Source organism: Phocoena sinus, chromosome 3, assembly GCF_008692025.1.
Source record: "Phocoena sinus isolate mPhoSin1 chromosome 3, mPhoSin1.pri, whole genome shotgun sequence".
Lineage (NCBI taxonomy): Eukaryota > Metazoa > Chordata > Mammalia > Artiodactyla > Phocoenidae > Phocoena > Phocoena sinus.
In genome coordinates this window covers 121,281,109-121,300,822 of record NC_045765.1, presented here as the reverse complement: position 1 = coordinate 121,300,822, position 19,714 = coordinate 121,281,109, and the positions used below count along the sequence as shown (strand labels likewise).

At 34.1% G+C, this 19,714-nt stretch overlaps 2 protein-coding genes across 3 annotated transcripts in view; both read right to left on the bottom strand.

Annotated features, from left to right (window-relative positions):
• CENPK (centromere protein K) overlaps nucleotides 1-19,714 on the bottom strand; it is a 332,401-nt gene that overhangs the window by 239,842 nt on the left and 72,845 nt on the right. Inside the window, exons 13-16 of the transcript XR_004349429.1 lie at nucleotides 19,405-19,573; nucleotides 13,711-13,922; nucleotides 13,181-13,269; nucleotides 12,519-12,664 (exon numbers count right to left, since the gene is read on the bottom strand). The gene's annotated coding sequence lies outside the window, so the exon portion shown is untranslated. The remainder of the gene's footprint in view (nucleotides 1-12,518; nucleotides 12,665-13,180; nucleotides 13,270-13,710; nucleotides 13,923-19,404; nucleotides 19,574-19,714) is intronic.
• The window catches only part of ADAMTS6 (ADAM metallopeptidase with thrombospondin type 1 motif 6), a 279,851-nt gene that overhangs the window by 239,842 nt on the left and 20,295 nt on the right, over nucleotides 1-19,714 (bottom strand). For both annotated transcript variants that reach the window (XR_004349428.1, XM_032629020.1), the window contains 4 exons: nucleotides 19,405-19,573; nucleotides 13,711-13,922; nucleotides 13,181-13,264; nucleotides 12,519-12,664 (listed from right to left, as the gene is read on the bottom strand). Coding sequence is in view for 1 of the 2 variants with exons in the window: in XM_032629020.1 (XP_032484911.1) it covers nucleotides 12,519-12,664; nucleotides 13,181-13,264; nucleotides 13,711-13,922; nucleotides 19,405-19,573 (611 nt within the window). In the remaining variant the exon portion in view is untranslated. The remainder of the gene's footprint in view (nucleotides 1-12,518; nucleotides 12,665-13,180; nucleotides 13,265-13,710; nucleotides 13,923-19,404; nucleotides 19,574-19,714) is intronic.

Here is a 19,714-nt window from a genome sequence, read left to right as displayed (position 1 = left end):
CACCACAATGAGAAGCCCGCGCACCACAACAAAGAGTAGCCCCTGCTCACCGCAACTAGGGAAAGCCCCTGAGCAGCAACAAAGACCCAACACAGCCAAAAAATTTAAAAATAAAATTAATTAATTAATTAAAAAACAAAGCAATTTAAATACTCATAAATAAGGCAAATATATACACAGCAGCATGACATATTATCAATTTAATAAATATAGCTTGAATGAATGAATCAGTGAATGAATTTCTACCTTCCCAACCTTACCTACATTTTCTACCATAAAAATACTGCACTTTAGTTACCCAAATGAACTTTTAGTTTCCCCAGTTTTCTCTCTCACATTTTATATCATTGCACATGCAATGCTTCTTTCTTGAACAAGCACCTATTATTTATCCAAATTCCTATTAAACTTTCAGGTCCCTGAAGAAATATTATACTTTCATGTAAAATTAGGTACCGCTTCTATGATTCCACTATACTTTGTCTTCTCAAAACCTGCTTGTACCTAACATACAGTTAATAATATCTCCAAATTATTACTGGGCCTCCCTACCAGGTACCTATTTAAAAGGATAATAAGAAGCCATCATGAACAACTTTGTCAATACATTCTACAATTTAGATGAAATACATTCTTGAAAGACTCAAACTACCAAAGCACACTGAATAAGATGACCTTAATAACCCTATATCTCCTAAACACCTTGAATTGGTAGTTAAAAATCACCCCATAAAGAAAATTCCAGGTCCAGATAGCTTCATTTGTGAATTCTATAAAGCATTTATAGTGAAGTAATACCAATTCTACGTGAGTTTTTCCAGAAGACTGAAAAGGAGAAAATATTCTCTAACTCATTCTGTGAGGTTAACATTACCCCCCAATACCAAAATCGGACAAAGACATTATTAAAAAAAAAAACTACTGAACAATAGCCTTCATACATATAGATGCAAAAAACTATAAACAAAATTTTGGCAAGTCATATCTAATGATACATTAAAAGAATAATACATCATGACCAAATTGGGTTTATCTCAGAAATTCAAAGTTGATGTAACATTCTAAACCAATCAATGCAATTCACTGTATTAAACTAAAAAATGAAAAACCATATATATGATCATCTCAATAGATGCAGAAAAAGCATTTGACAAAATCCAACATCCATTCTTGATAAAAATTCTCAGCAAACTAGGTATAGAAGGGAACTCTGTCAGCCTGATAAAGGGCATTTACAAAAACCCTAGAGCTAGCATCACATTTAATGATGAAAGATAGAATGCTTTCTCACTAAGATCAGGAACAAGACACTGATGTCTGCTATTGCCACCTTATTCCACATTGTACTAGACGGTCTAGCAGTGAAATAAGCCAAGAAAGAAATGTCTTTTATGATTAAAAGGAAGAAGTAAAACTATCTTTAATCTCAAAACACATGATCATCTTTGTAGAAAATACCATTGGAATCTTTAAAAAGCTACTTAAAGTAATAAATAAACTTAGCACAGTTATACAAAATCAACTGCATTTTTATATACTCGTGACGAACAGTTAATAATTTTTTTAAGTACCATTTACAATAACATCAGAAAAAGGACAAGAGGTGTGAAAACACTGAAAACCACAAAAATTGCTGAGAAATTAAAAAAGACCTAAACAAATGGAGAGATATACCTTGGCTGTAGGTAGGAAGAATTCTCATTGTTAAGATGTCAATTCACGAGGTCCAGCCCAAACCCAAGAGGAGGGGATTACACAAAGTCCTGAACATCAGGAGGCAGAGATCACCGGTGGCCATCTTAGAAGACTGCCTACCATGGGTACCAATATTAGTAAAGTATCTCTGCATTAATTTTTGTTGAACACCCTTATAATTTCTCTAAAAGGACTCTGGAGCCAGACTACCTGGTTTAAATTCTGGGTCTTCTAATTAATGTGTTAGCTTGCCAAACATTTAACTTCTTCATGCCTCAGTTTCCTCATCTATAAAATAGAGATAATAATAGAACCTATCTCATGCAGTTATTGTGAGGTTTAAATATAATTCTGAAAAGTGCCAAGTATTTGGCACATAATAAACAACTGCACAAATACATCCATAAAAACAACATAAATATCTACTTACTATTCATTAAAGTTGTGTTGATTACAACACATCCTTCTTTGATTTAACTACTTAATGATGCCCATTACAAAAAAAGAACAGTTTTAGCCAAGATGTGTACAAATATAATTTACTAAATTGCATGTTATTTAGTCAACCTTAGGGATTGAAGGAAAAGTTATCTTCTTATTTGCATTTTTAAATCAAAGTTTAACAAGCAAACATATGTAATGCCTGGGATGACCATAATCCTGTTTTACCTGGTCCTCGTTTGTGCCTATTATCTAGGCAAAACTGCCAATGGTACACTCTTTCACTCTTAAAATGTCCCAGGCTGCACAAAAATTAAGGTCACTGAAGTGTGTCATAATCCTAGATTGGAATGGAAGCTGAATCTAGATAAACACATCTGCGTAAGAAGCAAACAAACCAGGGATGAAGAAAGAAAGAAAGAAAGAAAAACCTGAAAAAGGAGGAAGAAAGGTATAGGCAGTGGGGATAGGTAAGAATGGTAGAGCCAGAGTGGCAAGAGAATAATAAATGCTTCAAAATGTTCAAATACCAAAACCAATACATCCACAACCCAAACTCAAGATTCCCCTGCTGCCTGTAAACCTAGCATATTCTTAAAAGTTCAGTAACACTTCATAAAAAATTTAACTGGCATTTCCTTAAGGATTAAAAAAAAATCCATAAATGAATACCAAAAAAATATTAAGGTACCACATTTAATTTCCTTTTCCTCTGTTTGTAATATATAATCATAAAGTCAATATATAACTCTGAAATATTCTTTAAAATTTTTTTTAAAACTTGTTTAAATCCACACATTACAGGCCAAGTTTTAGCAAGAAACGATTTTTATAGCTATTTTTAATTTCCCACCTGAAAACATTAGTTGACTTTGGAAATTCTAATCCCTTTAAAATCCAGCAGCATCAAAGCAAATACTCATGATCCCGTAAGAGGATAAATATGTTCATTTTAATTAAAGACTAAATTATGTCTGTCACTTGGTGTGCAATTTTTGCATCTGTACTTTGAGTTGCATTCATATGTCCTATGCATTTCATTAATGAAAAATTGAAAATAAAGTACATTTTTTGAAGAATAGCCTATTAACAGAGGCACTCTTAAAAGATCTGTATCTTGAATTTTCAAGAATTTAGGCTAATAAGAGGAAAGACGTCCTCGTATGTTCTACAACATGGAAGAATCTTGAAAACACTATGCAAAGTAAAAGAAGCCAGTCACAAAAGACTGTATGTTGTATGATTCCATTCATACAAAAAGTCTAAAAATAAGCAAAGCTATAGAGACAAAAAGTAGATTACAGAATTTAAGTTCTGTTTTCTCTTCTTAAATTCTGTTTCTAGAGTATCAAGTACAAACTATTAATCATTTCTTGACCTAATTATAGAGTGTCATAGTCCATTATTTTAAGAGTTAATAAATGTCAAGTTGATTTAGATGAGCACTAATAATTGTCAGATAAGCCTAATAGATCTAGACTATAGAAACAAGCAATGTAAGTTACTACCACTGATATTTTAACTAAAAACAGATCACAAAAATGGAAGATCAGTTTCAATAAAGCATCATATGGTCATATTTCGAAAAATGTATACATTATAGCACTAACTCTGGTATTCAGAACTAAAATGTCAGGTATAGTTGATACACTATAGAGAAGTAACCATTGTTTCTAAAGTGTATCACTTTAGGGCTTCCCTGGTGGTGGAGTGGTTAAGAATCTGACTGCAAATGCAGGGGACACGGGTTCAAGCCCTGGGCCAGGAAGATCCCACATGCTGTGGAGCAACTAAGCCCATGTGCCACAACTACTGAGCCTGAGCTCTAGAGCCCGCGAGCCACAACTACTGAAGCCCACGTGCCACAACTACTGAAGCCCGCGTGCCTAGAGCCCGTGCGTCACAACAAGAGAAGCTACCGCAGTGAGAAACCTGCGCACTGCAATGAAGAGTAGCCCCTGCTCAAAGCAACTAGAGAAAGCCGGCACGCAGCAACGAAGACCCAACGCAGCCAAAATAAATAAATAATTTTATTTTAAAAAAAGTATATCACTTTAGAAAGTGACATGAAACTGCTCAATGATGTGGCAAAAATAGTAAGATTTAATAAAGCTAGGAGAATGATGTCAGCAAGGTGGTGAAGTAGAAGATATCAACCTTCATCACCCAACAGAAAACAAAAATTAGATAGCAATCCACAAATGAAAGTAGCCCTGGGAGGGCTCAACAGTACGATTAAGAACCTACAGTAACATAGTAGGGCAAAAAATGGAGAATAACTGCGTAGAAAGGATCACTGGGGAGATCAGCTTAGTGGAGATGTCTAAAGGCAACTAGGAGCAAAGAGGAAGGTGGGAACTATCAGCCACAAGCCTCAAGAGCCTTGACAACAGCTGTGGACTCGCCAAAGCTTTCACAGTGGAAGACACCGTAATGCTGGTTTTCACAAGCCCCAGCAGCCTGCTCCAGAGGATACCGGCAGTTTTTACCACCAAGGTGGCCAAAAGCTATTGCTGCCACAGATTCTGGGGAAGGAGATGTCACTGTGTCCACCCCAAGAAGGAGCTGCTGTTGTGCTGGCCTAGGAAAAGAACTTCCAGCACTCCCCAACCCTGAGCACATCCCAGACTCCAGAGTCATAGCTGCTCCACCTGTTCCCAGAGCCCCAATCTAGGGCCACTCTGTGGCATCCATGCTCCAGACTCCACCCCTGTCTCTGTTCCACACACTTCAAGCTAGCCAGCGCCTGGACCCAAGTGCCACTGTTGCTCTCTATGTACTCATGCTTCAGACTCCGTCTTCACGGCCACTTCACACATACCTGCAACTCATACATCACTGCTGCTGTGGTACAGCCAGCACACCAACCCGAGAGCTGCTGTCACTCTGCAAGCACTAGCACTCCAGTCCCCAGCTCCATGACTGCTCCACAGGTGCCCACACATCAGACACCAGCACTGGTGTAAGCTCTTCCAAGATGGACCCAGCACCAAGAGAAATCCCCTGCACCATGACCTATGTGAGAAAAAGAGATCAGATGGTCTCCAGCAACCTTTGCTGCTGGTGCAGACAAAAGCAGCCTTGGCTGTTGGGGACCCCTGAAATCTTCATCAACGCTAACCTCAGCTGATGAAGCTGCATGAAGACTACAGTGCTGGGCCTTCTCCAGAGCTCGAAATGCTTCAGCTTTAAGGATACATATAGACTGAAAGTGAAGGGATGGAAAAACATATAAAAGATATTTCATGCAAATGGAAACCAAAATAGGAAAGGGGTAGTTAAACTCATTATCAGACAAAATAGACTTTAAGTCAAAAGCTGAAAAAGAGATGAAGAAGGTCATGATATAATGATAAAGGGATCAATTCATCAAGAGTATATAACAATTGTAAATATATATGTACTCCAAAATCAGAGCACCTTAATGTATTAAGCAAATACTGGAAGATCAGAAGGCAGAAATAGACAGCAATACAATAACAGTAAGGAACTTCAATACCTCAGTTTCAACAATGGACATACAGATCACTCAGACAGAAAATCAATAAGAAAATGTTGGACTTGAACTATATTTTAGACCAAACAGACATAACAGACATGTACAGAACACTGCATGCAACAGAAGCAGAATACACATTCTTCTCCAGCATATCAGGAACATTCTCCAGCCTAGATCATATAATAGGTCACAAAACAAGTGTCAACAAATTTGAGATTAAAATCATGAACACAATGGTATGAAACTAGAAACCAACAACAGGAAAAAAAGCAGGAAATACATGGAAATTTTAAAACACACACTGCTGAACAAACTATGTACCAAAGAAGAAATCAAAAGAATAATCGAAAACTATCCTGACACAAACAAAAATGGGAAAACAATGTACCAAAACTTATGGGATACAGCAAAAGCGTATCTATGAGGGAAGTTTATAGCAATAAATGACTACATTAGAAAAAGGAAATATCTCAGACAAACAACCTAACTTTACAACTTACAGAAAATAGAAAAAGAAGAACAAACTAAGCCCAAAGTTAGTAGAAGGAAGGAAATAACAAAGGTCAGAACAGAAATAAATGAAATAGAGGTTAGAAAACCAATAGAAAAGATCAAGAAAACTAAGAGCTGGTTTTCCGAAAAAAAAATAAACAAATTTGACAAACCTTTAGCTAAACTAAGAAAAAAAGAGAGAAGACTCAAATAAGTAAAATGAGTAATGAAAGAGGAGACATTAAAACGGATACCACATAAATACAAAGGATCATACGAGGCTACAGCCAACAATTATATACCAACAAATTGGATAACCTAGAAGAAATGGACAAACTATTCGAAACATACAACCTATCAACTGCATCATGAAGAAATAAAAAAACACATAGACCTATGATGAGTAAGGAGATTAAATCAGTAATCAAAAATCTCCCAACAAAGAAAGTCCAGTACTAGATGGCTTCACTGGTGATGTCTACAGAACATTTAAAGAGGAATAATACCAATCCTTCTTAAACTCTTCTCAAATATTGAAGAGAAATGAACATTTCCAAAGTCATTTTAAGAGGCCAGCATTACTCCGATACCAAAGCCAAATAAGGATACTACAAGAAACAAAATTACAGGCCAATAACCCTGGTGAACATAGATGCAAAAGTCCTAAGCAAAATACTAGCAAACCAAATGCAGCAGAGTTTTGAAAGGATCATATACAATGAAGTAGGATTCATCCCTAGGATGCAAGGATGGTTCTACATTCACAAATCAAAAAATCTGATACACCACATGAACAGAATAAAGGATAAAAATCATATGATCATCTCAATAGCTGTAGAAAAAGTATTTGACAAAACTCAACAGCTGTTCATAATAAAAACTCTCAACAAATTAGGAATAGATGGAATACACCTCAACAAAACAAAGGCCATATATGACGAGCCCACAGCTAACATTATACTCAATGCTGAAAGTCTAAAAACTTTTCCTCTAAGATTAGGAAGAAGACAAGGATGCCCACTCTTTCCTTTTTTATTCAATATAGTACTGGAAGTCCTAGCCAGACTAATTAGGCAAGAAAAGGAAACAAAATGTATCCAAATTAGAAAGGAAGAAGTAAAATTCTGTTTGCAGATGACATAATCTTATACACAAAAAACCTAACAACCCTACCAAAAAACTGTTAGAACTAATAAATGAATTTACTAAAGTTGTAGCATACAAAATCAACATGCAAAAATCAGCTGCATTTTGATACACTAACAATAAGCTATCTAAAAGCAATCCCATTTACAATAGCATCAAAAACAATTAAATACTTAGGAATAAATTTAACCAAGGAGGTGAAAGATCTATACTGGAAACTATAAGATATTGATGAAAAAAATTGAAGACAAAACACCTAAATGGAAAGGTACTGCTTGTTCTTGGACTAGAAGAATTAATGTTGTTAAAATATCCATACTACCCAAAGCAATCTACAGATGCAATGAAATTCCTATTAAAATTCCAATGATATTTTTCACAGAAATAGAAAAAAAATCTTAAAATTCATATGGAACCACTAAAGATCTCAAATAGACAAAGCAATCTTGAGAAAGAAGAACAGAGCTGGTGTCATCACACATCCTGATGTCAAACTATATTATAAAGCTAAAGTAATCAAAATAGTATGGTACTGGCATAAAATCAGATATATAAACCAGTGGAACAGAATCAACAGCCCAAAAATAAACCCATGCATATATGACCAACTAATCTTTGACAAGGGCATCAAGAACATACAATGAGGGGAAAGGATAGTCTCTGAAATAGATGATGTTGGGAAAACTGGATATCCATATGCCAAAAAAATGAAATCAGACCCCTATCTCACACAACTCATAAAAATAAACTCAAATTGATTAAAAACTTAAATGTAGGACCTGAAACTAAAACTCCTAGAACAAAGCATAGATGAAAATCTCCTTGACATTGGTCTAAGCAATGATTTTTTAAATATGACACCAAAAGCACAGGCAACAAAACAAATATAAACAAGTGGGACTACATCAAACTGAAAAGCTCCTGCATGGTATAGGAAACAATCAACAAAATGAAAAGGCAGTGTAAGGAATGGGAGAAAATATGTGCAAACCATATATTTGATAAGGGATTAATACCTAAAATATATAAAAATTATACAACCCAAGAACAACAACAAAAAAATTCCAATTTAAAAATGGGCAAAGGATTTAAACAGACATTTTTCCAGAGGTAACAAAAATAGCCAACAGGCACATGAAAAGGTGCTCAACATCACCAATCATCAGGGAAATGCAAATCAAAACCACAATGAGATATCACCTCAAACCTATTAGGATGTCTATTATCAAAAAGATAAAAGATGACAAATGTATTGAGGATATGAAGAAAAGGGAACGCTTGTACACTGTTGGTGGGAATGTAAATTGGTAGAGCCATTATGGAAGACAGTATAGAGGTTCCCTAAAAATTTTAAATAGAACTACTATATGACCCAGCAATCCCACTTCTGGGAATATACCCAAAGGAAGTGAAATTAGTAAATTAGTATCTTGAAGAGGTATCTGTACTCCACATTCACTGGGGCATTATTTACAATAGTCAAGATATGGAGACAACCTAAGTGACCATTAACAGATGAACAAATAAAGAAAAGGTGAAATGCATACACACACACACACACACACACACACACACACACACACACACACTGGAATATAAGTCAGTCATAAAAAAGAAAGAAATCTTGTCATCTGCGACAATGTGGATGAACCTGGAGGGCATTTTGCTATGTGAAACAAGCCAGATAGAGAAAGACAAATACTGTTTGATCTCAGTTACATGTGGACTCTTTAAAAAAAAAAAAAAAAAGTTGAACTCATAGAAACCAAGGATAGAATGGGAGTTGCCCAGAGTTGGGGGTGGGGGTGGGGTAGAGTAAATGGGGAGATATTAGTCAAAGGGCACAAACTTTTAGCTATAAAATGAATAAATTCTGAGGATCTAAGGTACAGCATGGTGACTACACATAATATTATATGTATACTTGAAATTTGTTAAGAGAGTATAAGCATTCTCATCCAAAAAAGGAAAAAAAAAAAGATAACTATGAGATGGATATGTTAATTAACTTGATTACAGCAATCAGCTCACAATGTATATGTACATCAAATCATCACACTGTACACTTTAAATATACACAATTTTGTTTGTCAATTATACCTCAGGGTTTTTTTTGGTTTTAATTTTAATTTTTTTGTCTGCGCTTCACGGCTTGTGGGATCTTAGTTCCCTGGCCAGGGACTGAACCCAGGCCCTCACAGTGAAAGCACAGAGTCCTAACCACTGGGCCACCAGGGAATTCCCAGCCTCAGTTTTTTAAAAAAAGGTTAGATAAAGCTAACTGATATATAACAGATTTCACTATATATTATACATACATATATACTTACACATAAAAATAAACATAAATGTATATAAAAATTTAAAAATATATGTATATATTAATCATTTTTAATATGCTCTTTGGTCTTAATTCAATACTTTTGATACCAGATAAAACAACAAAATTTTATTTTTAAATTTTCTTTCTGTCTAGTTATGGTGATCTGATATCTTTGTACAGCAGTTTGTTTTAAAATTATATCAATAAAATAAAACAATAAAATATCATTTGCTAAGAGGAGATAACATTTTGAGTTTTTATACTTTTTTCCAAAAGTAACTATGATTACCTAAGTAACTAGGTTCCTAATGGTTTTCTGCTTAAAACATTTAAATCCCTAGGACAAAATTTGGCCTAGTAGAGATAAACATATCCATCAATTTTTCTCTGGAATTCTTGATAAACACATTATATATTCTCCCTAGTGAGCTGACATTTCGAGCAAACATAAATCATGATCTTACCTCTAAATGGTGGAGTCACAACCCTGAACATGTTAATAAGTGAGTTACATGAAGCAATTTTCAAAGTTAATATAGAATTATCTATGGAATGCTCATAATTATTTTTACTAAAAGTAGAACTGTGATTTAAACATATGTTCAATTTCACAAATCTAAAATATATAAGGGAGAGTCAAGAACTGGTAAAACCCCCAACCAATAAAAACTTAAATATTAGAGATAATACTCAGATAGTCATCTCATTTAGGTAAGTCACTCTGTGGCCCTAATAATTCAAAGATAATTGTAGACTTTTAAGTAAGCTAAAAGTTAATTTGAGACTTCAATAACAATTCAAAAAGGCATTCTACACTGTCCCAAAGGGCATTTTTCTAACCTCCATTATATAACTAATCTAAAATGATATGAGGTATGAAATTTTTGTAGTACTGTTCTTTAAATCCTGAGATAATTTCTAGTGCTATGTGAACATCAGGAGAAAAGTTTCAAAAGAAAATTTTGTGTTCAAATCTCAGACATCAAACAGGCACTCAAAGTAGCTTACAGAAGCAAAGAAGAGCTCTGCAGAGGATCAGAAAAATATCTGGGCCAATTCAGAGTAACAAGTCAGACAGTTGAATGTTGTAGCCAGTACAAAGAAAGGGTGGCTAACTGCCCAGATGTATTTCCCTACTCAAATACTTATAAATGTGCACTCTTAGTATAACTCCTGTCATTTGATGCAAAAGTTAAAAAGCCGGGAATTCCCTGGTAGTCCAGTGGTTAGGACTTGGCACTTTCACTGCAGGGGGGCCTGGGTTCAACCCCTGGTCAGGGAACTAAGATCCTGCAAACTGCACAGCACGGTGCAGGGCAGCCAAATAAATAAATAAATCGGTTTAAAAACAAATGTTAAAAATCCAATGCAGATACAATAATAAAAATGTGAAGCATCAAGAGCCCACTGGGCACTGCCTTTTTTGCGGAGAGGTAGGGTTTTATAAATATAAGTACAGATGCCAATGCAAATATCTGTGATCATTCTGTTAAACATATATAACAGATATTTTCCTCTAGTAATTTCATTGAAACTAATCATATCATATATATTTTTACACAAAAGTTTCTATATTTGCACAATTCCTAGTATATTTTTAACTCCTCAAATATATTTGGAAACCATTCCAGACCACAAGACCTGAGGTATTGCAGAATTTATCAGACTGACGTGTCAACACATATGAATATAGAACCTTAAGATGTTGGTTTTATTCAGCAAGCATATCATAATCAAAGTTTTTTGGTTTACAATGTTAGGTAGATGAAGTCAATTAAAATAAGTGTAACTGTAAAAAAATAAATGGATTCAGAAACTTTAACTCTACAACTCAGTTAACAGGAACATTTTTCAAAAAGCTAAATTCACATTATCTTACTGGGTTTCAAGATTCTGATCCTGTATACTTTATACTCCCCCTCCACAGAGTCTAATGTGGAGTCAATGGGCACACCACAGATGACGCATATGTTAAATACTGCCTTGCAAATGAAAAGAAATAATCCACTTAGCCAAGATAGAATACGCTTCCATTTTGCTCATTTGTTTATTTGTTATTATTGTTTTCATTTTTAAATACTAATAAGAAATCAAGAGAAGCATCTTTAAATGATTTAAGCATGGTTCTAACCAACCATGATTAGAGTATTAAAAAATTAAGACAGACAGCAAAGTATAATCAAAGAAGACAGGATCACCAGGGCTTGAGCCCTGCTCTTTCACTTAAATATTTTGAACTGGTCTCCTTATTTCTTACATGGGAAAAATAGTAAGAATATCTACTTCACAGAATTTTTATTGGAGAGTAAGGATAAAATGGATCTGAATACAGTTTTATAAAACAGGAAAGAAATATATGAATTCACTGGGTTATCATCAAGTAATAATTTTGCCTGAGAGAAAAGCTATTCAACATATAGTAAATATGCTTCTTTATAACCTCTTAATTAAAATATTTTAAATTAAATAAACATTCATCTAAGTAAACTGAGTAACCACCGATGTCCTCTTCCCTTTTAACAATTTGGAGGTAAGACTAATTAATATATTTTATAACCAAGAGTGATGACCCATTTTTATGTTTAAAACAGATTTTTCTCATACTTTTCAATCTTGCTTTTAGCATGTATTTTGTTCAATTAACAAAACATATATGTGCTTCCAGTTAAAATTTATGAATAGACCTTAGGAGAAGAAAAGATATATATTAAATTTCTAAGTCAACTCTAAATCTTTTCTCTTATTTGGTTCATTTAATGCAAACACAACAATACTGCAGTATATTCTTTCTCAGTGGTGAATAATAAATTACCATTTTGCTTTCTCTATACTCATTACCTGAATGAGGCTTTAGATAGAACCAAATATAGTTACAATATCAAACACAATAATCAAAGGTAAAATACTTGCAACAAACCATACCTAGTAATAAGAACTGCATTATCGTGGTGGGCAATCCCATTTTCTGGAATGGTGTTTCCATCACTTTGGTGGGAGAGAATGGATTTCTGCCATTTACAGAAGCTATCGAGGGACTTGTCTGCATGGTGGTTTATCTCCAAGTTTGGCTGCAATACAACATGCATACCAGAAATGTTCCAAACAAATTACTAAGGTCAGTTGTTAAAACTTTTGAAGGCTAAAGTGGGACTATAATTAGAAGTAGTGGTTTCTAGGAATACCCTCTTGCCAATTTTTATCTCTGTAATATTTGACCTAGAATTAATTTAGTGTATTATTGAACAGACATTCTTCCCAGTTCCAGCTTTAATGATAATGTGAATATATGTGATTATCAGCCTACAAAACCAACCAAAACCACTTTATAAGGTCTGCCATGCAAATGCTCATCTTTATACTGAAACATATAGCTAACACACATACATATAGCTTTAACATGACATAAGAGGTATATTCTTGTAAACTCTTTCAAATTTGCTTAAAATATTAAATGCTTAGAGCTGAAAGTCATAGTCAACTAGAACTTTCTAAGAGGAACAATAATAAAATATATTATTCTTTAATACATAATTCTACAGTCTGTCTGTTAAGAGCTTTAGATTTATAAACTAACTCATTCTTACCTGATCTTCTGTGAGAACAATTAAACGGGCCACTATAATATTCACAACGTTTCCTAGGCTGGAATCACGGTAAAGTTTGGCAACCTGACCTCCAGAAAATAAGAAAAGACACAAAGTCAGACAAAAATCATAAGGTGATTGTTTGATTTTATTCTTAAAGTGGTAAAACAATTTTTCATCCATTTAACCACTGCTTATATAAAAAGATTCTTTTATCCCATACCACTTAGAACTCTACCCTCAAGATGCCTTGGTAAAAGATTTGTTATACAAGTCTACTTCAAGAAAAATTGTCTCCTAAAGGTGAATTACAACATAGTAATTAATTAAGAGGGTGAGCTGATCTAAATGAACAATAAGGTCACCTTTAAATTTATTTTCTATGGAACTGAAAAAGTAATAGATCGATTCTTTCTAACTTTTGATGAGTTAATTCTCAAAATCATTATTTCACAATAAAAATCCATGACCTTAGTCAAAAACCATAACAAACTATTAAGTTAAAAATTATATAGAGGGATCAAACTTACAATATTCATCACACTCAAAATGTAATGTTCAATGTCTTTGCGGCCATGGTAGCCCACCATCATTTTGTCTGCCACTACTAATGTCTCCACAAACCGCTCAATGCTTACTGATCTCTTCTGTCTCTGGTGGATATGTATGCCATTAATTGGTAGTGAAGAAGGAAAAGCAGATGTGTCATTCAACCACCAAGGTTTGCCACTTCTTAGGAGGTCTACAATAAAAACAATTATCTAGTTCACATAGGTTCACTAATTAAACGTATTTATTCATGGAGTTTTCATGTAGACATACTTCTCATAAATTCTCTAACACACTAAGATTTTTCAAAGTGAGGGAAGGGGATGAGGAAATGCAGTAGTGAAAAAATTAAACTTCAAATTTTTCAAAATAATCATATTACCTGAAAAAATTAATAACATTCAACTGCTCATGAAAACAAAACAAAATAAATCTAATAGTTTACTTTAAAAAAGGAATCTTCAAATAATCATTTCATATTTTTCCAGTGAGTGATTATGTCATAATACTTTTAAATTTAGAATATGTACTTAAAAAAATCATTTAAAGTTGTTTAAAAAGCAACTAAAGCATTGACTTTCTAAACAGCCTAAGACAGTTCTGATGAAGAATATTAATGTTGCAAAAATCTATTCCTAAAACGCTTTTTGAGCATTTATTTTAAAGTAAGATGCTTTTATTAAACTATCTTAATAGAGCAATTCTATACTGCTCTAGAAATCTCAAATCTAAAAGGCTGTGAATTATCTTTTTCATTTAATTTTGTATTCTACAACTATTTATCCTGACAAAGTACCCAAAGTATTCCTTTTCCATAACCTAGAGGTCAATGGCATTAGACTGAGCGTTGAAAGACAATGATTCCGACATAACTCACTTTAAACCACATTTCAGTGTGGATTGCAGCTTTATCCTTTGATTTCTAGATATTTGGTCCTTCGGCACAGAGGAAACCTTTTAGTACTATGGCATTTGTAAACACTTGCCTCATTTATATTCATCTTCATTTAATAAACTTGAGCAAGTACAGGTCCCCTGTATACCTCACTTTCATATCCTTATATTGAACAGGAAATCTTTCTAACCGCCACTTACTGAAAAATTTACTTACGAAAAGTTAGAGTAATCTACATAATCCACTTGACAGAAAGTGGCACTATACTGTTTTTCTTCAGCCTTTCCCTTTTAAAAATTACTTTGAGAGAAGTTATAAATTTTAAGAAATAAGAGATGGAAATGACCATGAGAAGCATCAGTCAAATACTTTTGAAACTCATATAAATTAAATGAGTGTCTTTATTCCTAAAGGTGAAGAGAGGCAGAAATATACTACTTCTTAATTCAATAGCATATCCCCAAGACAGCCAGTGAGTATTCCCCTATGACCACTGTGGCAGACAGACTCTTAAGGTGGCTCGCATAACCTCCTGTGTCCTCATCTCCTCCCTTGAGTATGAGCCGGACCTGTGACTTGCTTCCAACCAACAGAAGACAGGAAAGATGATGGGATGTACATGATTACATGTATATGACTACATACCTATGTTACATAATATTGTAGCATCTTACTAAAGTCATTCCCTTGCTGACTTAGAGGAAGGAAACAACCAAGTTGGTGAATTGTACATTGTACATTCCAGAGGTGGCCTCTGGCAAACAACCAGCCAGAAACTAAAGTTTTCAGTCCTATGACAGCAAAGAACTGAATGCTGCCAACAACCATGGGTGTGAGGAAGTGAATTCTTCCCCAGTAAAGACTCTGGATAAGAACCCAGCCCTGGCTGAGGTTAAATAAATAACCTATACATACACAGATTCCTGGTCCACAGAAAATGTGAGATAATAAAAGTGTATTGCTTAAGCCATTGGGTTTGTGGTAATATCGTTATGAGACAGCCAAATCTTTTCGGCATTAATATTACTCCAATTTCTCTTGCTCAGTTTTCTGTGATCATGAAACCACTCATGTATTCAAATCATGCCTAGTCTTCTCCTTCCTCTGGCTGGACAGCTTAAATGTCTAAATACAGGATAGAATTTCCATTATTTTGATAATTTTCACTCTCATTCAATTTCTCCTTATTTTTATTTAAAGTATTGTATAAAGAATTAGACCATGATTGGGCAACATAAACACTTAGCAATAGTGTTTCTCATTTGATAGGATTTAGTATAAGGTAGCTGCTGTTATCATCATATTCACAATTTTCAACTTTTTAGCTTTTTAATTGTTAGTTTGCTTGGCTATTGCTCCATCAGAAATATATATATACAGTGTCTTTGATGGACATTCATAAGTGAAAAGATACAATCATTATACTCAAAAGATTTGTAGTCTGATAAATATATGTAATATACACACATGCATACTGAATGAATAAAATCTAAAAAGGTAACGTCTTTAGTTTCATTCTAAAGATTAAAATCTTTCCCGCACGATTAGATCATTACAAAACAATATCTACATTTTATAATTGTCAACTGACTGCTTAACGTTAAGTTCAATGGTCTGTAATGAATATCTCTTTTAGTCTAAAATAAAATACACAACTGACTTGTTTTATTTTGTTTCAAAATAGAGATTAGTAGTTCAAATGATACTCATTACGTGTGCTTTGCTCAGTTTAATTTTGGATTGAGTATTGAATGTTAAAGAAAACATTCCTCCACAAACATATACAATAAAGAACTTTTCCCCCAAAGCCAAGTACATAGATCTCTGTCATCTGAAATATAATTTTGAGTTTTTGATCAATCTCAAAATATCTTTAATATATACAGCCATGCAAAATTATCTCATTGATCTGGTTTATTTTTATTTCTTTTTTAAATATTTATGTATTTATTTGGCTGCATCGGGTCTTAGTTGCGACACGCGGGATCTTCGTTGCAGCATGAGGGATCTTTCACTGCGGCGTGCAGGCTCTAGAGCGCACAGGCTCAGTAGCTGTGGCCCGAGGACTTAGCGCCCTGTGGCATGTGGGACCTTAGTTCCCTGACCATGGGTCGAACCTGCATCCCCTGCATTGGAAGGCGGATTCTTAACCACTGGACAACCAGGGAAGTCCCTGATCTGGTTTATTTTTCACTACTCACTTACTACTTCTTGACGGTTGGCCATGTATTTATGTTTTGTTTAAATGCTTATTTAGTTAACTGCCTCTCCTCACTAGAATATAAGATCCCTTGGAGTAAGGACTTTTCCTGCTTTATTCGTTGCTGCATCCCAGCACTGAGAATAGTTTTGCATATGCATGCTAAATTAATATTTATTTAATAAATACACAAGTAGATAATGCAGGTATAAAGACAAAATAATATCTATATGAATAGACTATAAGAACATTCAGTTATCACAGAGCAACTTTCATTTTCTTTTTTATTTTTCTTTTTATCCTGTATTTTCTAAAATTTCTACAAAGAACAGATATTACTTTCATAAAAATTTTTTAATCAATAGCTTAAATCTAATTAGAATGGGAAAATTCATATTTGAATATGAGATAAAAATACCCACTGTCAAGAGGGTTTTCATATCTTATATTCTGATATAAACTTGAGTTCCTGATTAACAGATTAACTGGCAATGTGTATGCCTATAACAGCATATCTCACTTGAATGACTCTGTTGAGCTAGTATCACAATTAAGGTAGTTCTTAACCAGACATTTCTCAAACTTATTAAACATAAAGTGATTTTTTCCTCAATAACATCTAGTGACATTCCCACGGAATTTAGGGAGCTACTACTATAATCCCACTATTGGGAAGCCAGTGAAGGTGTATAAGCCAGAATTAGGAGATAGACTTGACTACAGACAGAAAAGGAAAAACCTGGAGATAGGAAGACTAGATAGAAAGTCATTACAGTGGTCTATGATGGCAATAAAAGTAGATTTGGAGAACTGCCTGATTCATGCCTAAACCATTGAAAACTAAGGCTCTGCCTGGTAAATACCAGTTAGTAACGAAATAGGCACTTCAAAAGAGGATAACCTGAATCTCAAACAGTTAAGAGATACCTTTCAGAACATGATGAAATCTTTAAATATTTATTATATAACAATAAACAGCTAAATATTTGAATCTTAGTTTTTAAAAAATTTATATAAAGTTGTACTTATAGCCTAAATTTTGTTAAATATAAGATAAACTATTTCCATAATGTTTAGCTTCTTTATTCATTTCAAAGACAAATCAAACCTTTTTTCATTATTTACCATGACACTGTATTTCATGCCTCAATAGATTCACTTTAAGTGACCTTTTTCTAGTACCAATTATTCTTGACCAACAAGAACCTCTCATAATTAAAAGCCTCAGAGATGACTCAAGAAGAGAGTATGGAGAATGAGAACTCCAAAGAACAACTGTACTTGAAGCAGAAGTAAAAGAGGCTACAAGGATACAGAGAAGAAACAAGAGCGTGATGCATTCACTAATTCACAAGGCAACCCATTCCATTTTTACAAATCTACCTGTTGAACCCATTTTATTTTTTATTAAATTTACTTGTTGGTGAACTCTTCTCTGTATTGAGCTGAAATCTCCTTCTGAAATATTCTGCTCCTAGTTCCAGCTACTAGAACTACATGGAATAAATCTACTCCTCTTTTTTTTTTAATATAGTGGCTCTTTAAATGCTAGAAAAAGTCATCCCAATAATAATGATAGCTACCATTGTATTGAGTAACTAATGTGTGCTGAAAGGAGTACTCAGAGAGGTTGGAAAATTTGTCCACAAGTATGCCAAAGCCCATGTTCTTTCTACTATGCTATGCTATATCCTCTATTTCTCTAAGCTTTCTAATCTTTAGACTAAACAGCCTCCTAACTCCCTACCCTAGTCTTTCTCTTCTCTAAATCAGTCTCCATATGGTTGCCAGAGTAATCTTTTTAAAACCCAAATCTGATCATGTGATTTCTACTGCACAAAACCTTTCAGTGGGATTCCAGTATACTGAAGGTAAACTCCTCGAAGTGGTTTACAAGCCCTTTGTGATTTGGCCACTTTTTAACTCTCCAGTTTCACCTCTCATGACCACTCCCCGCCAACCACTATGAATCTCACCCCTTCTCTAATATCCAGTTATATGAACTGTCAGTTCCTGGAATGTGACATTCTCTCTTTTGTTTCAGAATCTTTGTAAATGCTATTCCCTTTATATGGAACACTCTACCCATTACTCCCTCAGCTTAAAAGTCACTTCCTCCCTGAAGTCTTCTTTGACCACTAAAGGCTAGGTTTTTGTCCCTATTATGTATTTCTATAGTACTCTAACTAACACTATCTTTGAATACTACCTTTAAGACTCTTCAAGTCTTATTCAAATGTTTAGATTCCTACCACTAGCATAAAAATATCAGGCAAACCAAACAGCACAGAGTACTATGGAACACCTGTGCATGAAAGCTGTAACTATTACCTGGATAAAATAAGGTTTCCCCTTCAAAGAAAAAAAATATCAAATTTTACACAGGTTTGTATTTTACGGACTTCTTAAGAGCTTCCAAAATTGACTTAAAACTATCAATAGGTGACATATTTTAAGAGGACTCTGGACATTATCATTCTAATCACTCAAATTCCTGTTTACTTTTATTATTAATCTTACCTTACGTGCCAGAAGAAAGTGGCAATACAAGACTATACTTTCTAAAAGCCCCACACTCACCCGAAACCCCACAATGAGAGTGATCATATAGATGCCGTTGTTGAAGGGTAGACTTTTTGTAAATAACATGAGGATGGCCATTTTCATAACTAAAATGTTTGGAGTCCTCTGTGGTATTCTTTAATGGTTCAATAAAATATTCTTCATCTTCTGTAGCAATAACACCATGCTAAAAGAAAAAGAAACAAAGAATTTACCAAGAAGAATCATTTTAAATATTAATTAGTATTATTACCAGGAGTCAAAAATAAACTGATAGCTCTCCAAAAAGGAGGTTAAAACACATGTTAATAGAAATTTAGTGAATTAT